The sequence below is a fragment of the Papaver somniferum genome, chromosome 6 (genome assembly GCF_003573695.1).
Source record: "Papaver somniferum cultivar HN1 chromosome 6, ASM357369v1, whole genome shotgun sequence".
NCBI lineage: Eukaryota > Viridiplantae > Streptophyta > Magnoliopsida > Ranunculales > Papaveraceae > Papaver > Papaver somniferum.
In genome coordinates this window covers 55,305,606-55,307,647 of record NC_039363.1, presented here as the reverse complement: position 1 = coordinate 55,307,647, position 2,042 = coordinate 55,305,606, and the positions used below count along the sequence as shown (strand labels likewise).

General features: G+C 35.9%; 1 protein-coding gene across 1 annotated transcript; it reads right to left on the bottom strand.

Annotated features, from left to right (window-relative positions):
* Nucleotides 1-919: 919 nt before the first annotated feature.
* Nucleotides 920-1,788, bottom strand: LOC113285675 (protein GRIM REAPER-like). Its single transcript, XM_026534470.1, has one exon. The coding sequence runs from the start codon at nucleotides 1,771-1,773 to the stop codon at nucleotides 1,267-1,269; it is 507 nt and encodes a 168-aa protein (XP_026390255.1). The 5' UTR covers nucleotides 1,774-1,788; the 3' UTR covers nucleotides 920-1,266.
* Nucleotides 1,789-2,042: the final 254 nt, after the last annotated feature.

Here is a 2,042-nt window from a genome sequence, read left to right as displayed (position 1 = left end):
AGATGGGTCCCACATTCTAACCTTATAAATACCCCATCTCCACCAAGAGGAAGGGGGATCGGAAAAATCAGGAAGAGAAGGAGAGAGAGAGAGAGAGAGATTGCAAGGGTAAGTTAATCACTTAGAAGAGAGAAACATGTAAACCCAAAAGTCATTCGACTATTCGTGTAACCGTGAAGAAGATAGTAAAACAACAAACCCCGTGGACGTAGGCCTTAGTGCTGAACCACGTAAACCTTGGTTTTATTTACATTCCAGCACTTTACATTTATTTAGCTCCATGGATGTTTACTTATATGTTTTGTTTTCCTTAATACTTATATCCCATGCGCAAACGCCTCGCATGGAGTTGTTAGATGAGGCCATGATAAACCCGAAGTTTTTGAGCCAATGAATCAACACCAGGATATCATCATCACAATCTCTTCGGATGATAATGATTGATTGTGAGCGTTCGGACCCCCTCGTGGTTTGTGTGCCCACAATACTATTTGAAGAGTTCTGCAAGGATCTTATCAACATTAGTTTATGGTTATACCGCGAAAATCATATAAAAGCATGGCTACCGACAGAAACGAAGCGATCAAATTTTCTTCCTGTAATACTGATGAAAAAAATAAATTTCCTCAAATAAGATTCGTGTTGTAAACCACAAACAAATACTTGATATTCAGAATACATGGCAATGAGGAAAACTAGAGATGCAAGAACCAGACGGTACAATTAAAAGCAGATGTTTTTCTAGTAGGATATTGAATTGCTCGAGTGTTGATGATCGCGACTTGAGTTGGAAATGGACCGGGTATCTTAATTCTTACGGACTGAAGAAATACATTAACTACTTTAGGTAAAGACATAAATGACTTGAAACAAGTATTACCAATAACTAAAACCCTAAGTAAAAATCAAGAAAGAAGACTTGGTAGTAATCAATCACTTATGTATAGTACTTTTTATTGACTCAAATTAAGACAAACTTTGTTTACAGGAATCCTAAAGTATAAACCCCAAAAAGGATGAAGCTAAAGAAGGATTATAGGAATGTAGAACTAAGCTTGCATATTCATGTGTAGTCAATATAAAACCATAATCCATAGTAATAAGAATCAATGACTAATTCCAAGTTACATCTGGACTTATCCGTAGATCTTTCTCCCCGTATCTCCTCTCCCGCCTCTCTAACTTGTGAACTTTTTTGATGCTAATTAAACTGATCAAGAAAACTTAAAACTCCATGAAATAATACCTTGAATAACCAATCTTCTATCATGCATACCCACATAATCCTATGTCACATTTAGCGGCCGGTGAGCATTGATTGAAACAAGTACCACAATGCTGTGCATTAGAAATGACGTCGGTACAAAAACCAGCACAACATTGTTTTCCAAATCCACAGGTCTTACCACATCCTCCGCAGTTGTTAGGATCAGCTAGCAAATTCACACATTGTTTCCTACAACATTGTAGTATTCCAGCTCCATCGTTAACCTTTATGCCATTACATATATTTCCTCTCCATGGATAACACTTCTCACCTTTCTTGATCTTTTGTTTAGGACCTCTGGGTTTTCCTTTTGGATTATCAGGGAATGGATAATCTACCTCATAATCTTCACCATCTGCAATATCGTTATCTTCGGGCTTGTATGCAGTAGAGGAGTGTAATAATAGAAACAAAGATACAATCAAAATAGAGAAAATGACTAGACAACTAGTGGAGCTTCTACTTCTTGTTGCAGTAGTAGAAGTAGAAGTAGTAGTAGTAGCCATTGTCTCTTTCTTGAACTCTAAGTTCCTCCAATAGTGTCAATTTAAGCTACTTAAGGAGCTCTTTAGAGTTGAACTTTTTGTTTACTCATTAAAGATGGTCCATAATTCTAAAATATTAAAACAAAAATAAAATGAAGAATAGGTAAAAGTCTCCCTGATCACTTCCCCCTAGGTCTTGGTTAATTAAATTAAGTAATTAACCCCATTATTATATAGTTAAGTTTAATCAGAGCCTTAGATTTTGAGTTGCATATATTATTTATATTTTA

Bases quoted from the DNA above. Each gene is read 5' to 3' on its own strand.
- LOC113285675 (XM_026534470.1), bottom strand. From the start codon at position 1,773: ATGGCTACTACTACTACTTCTACTTCTACTACTGCAACAAGAAGTAGA.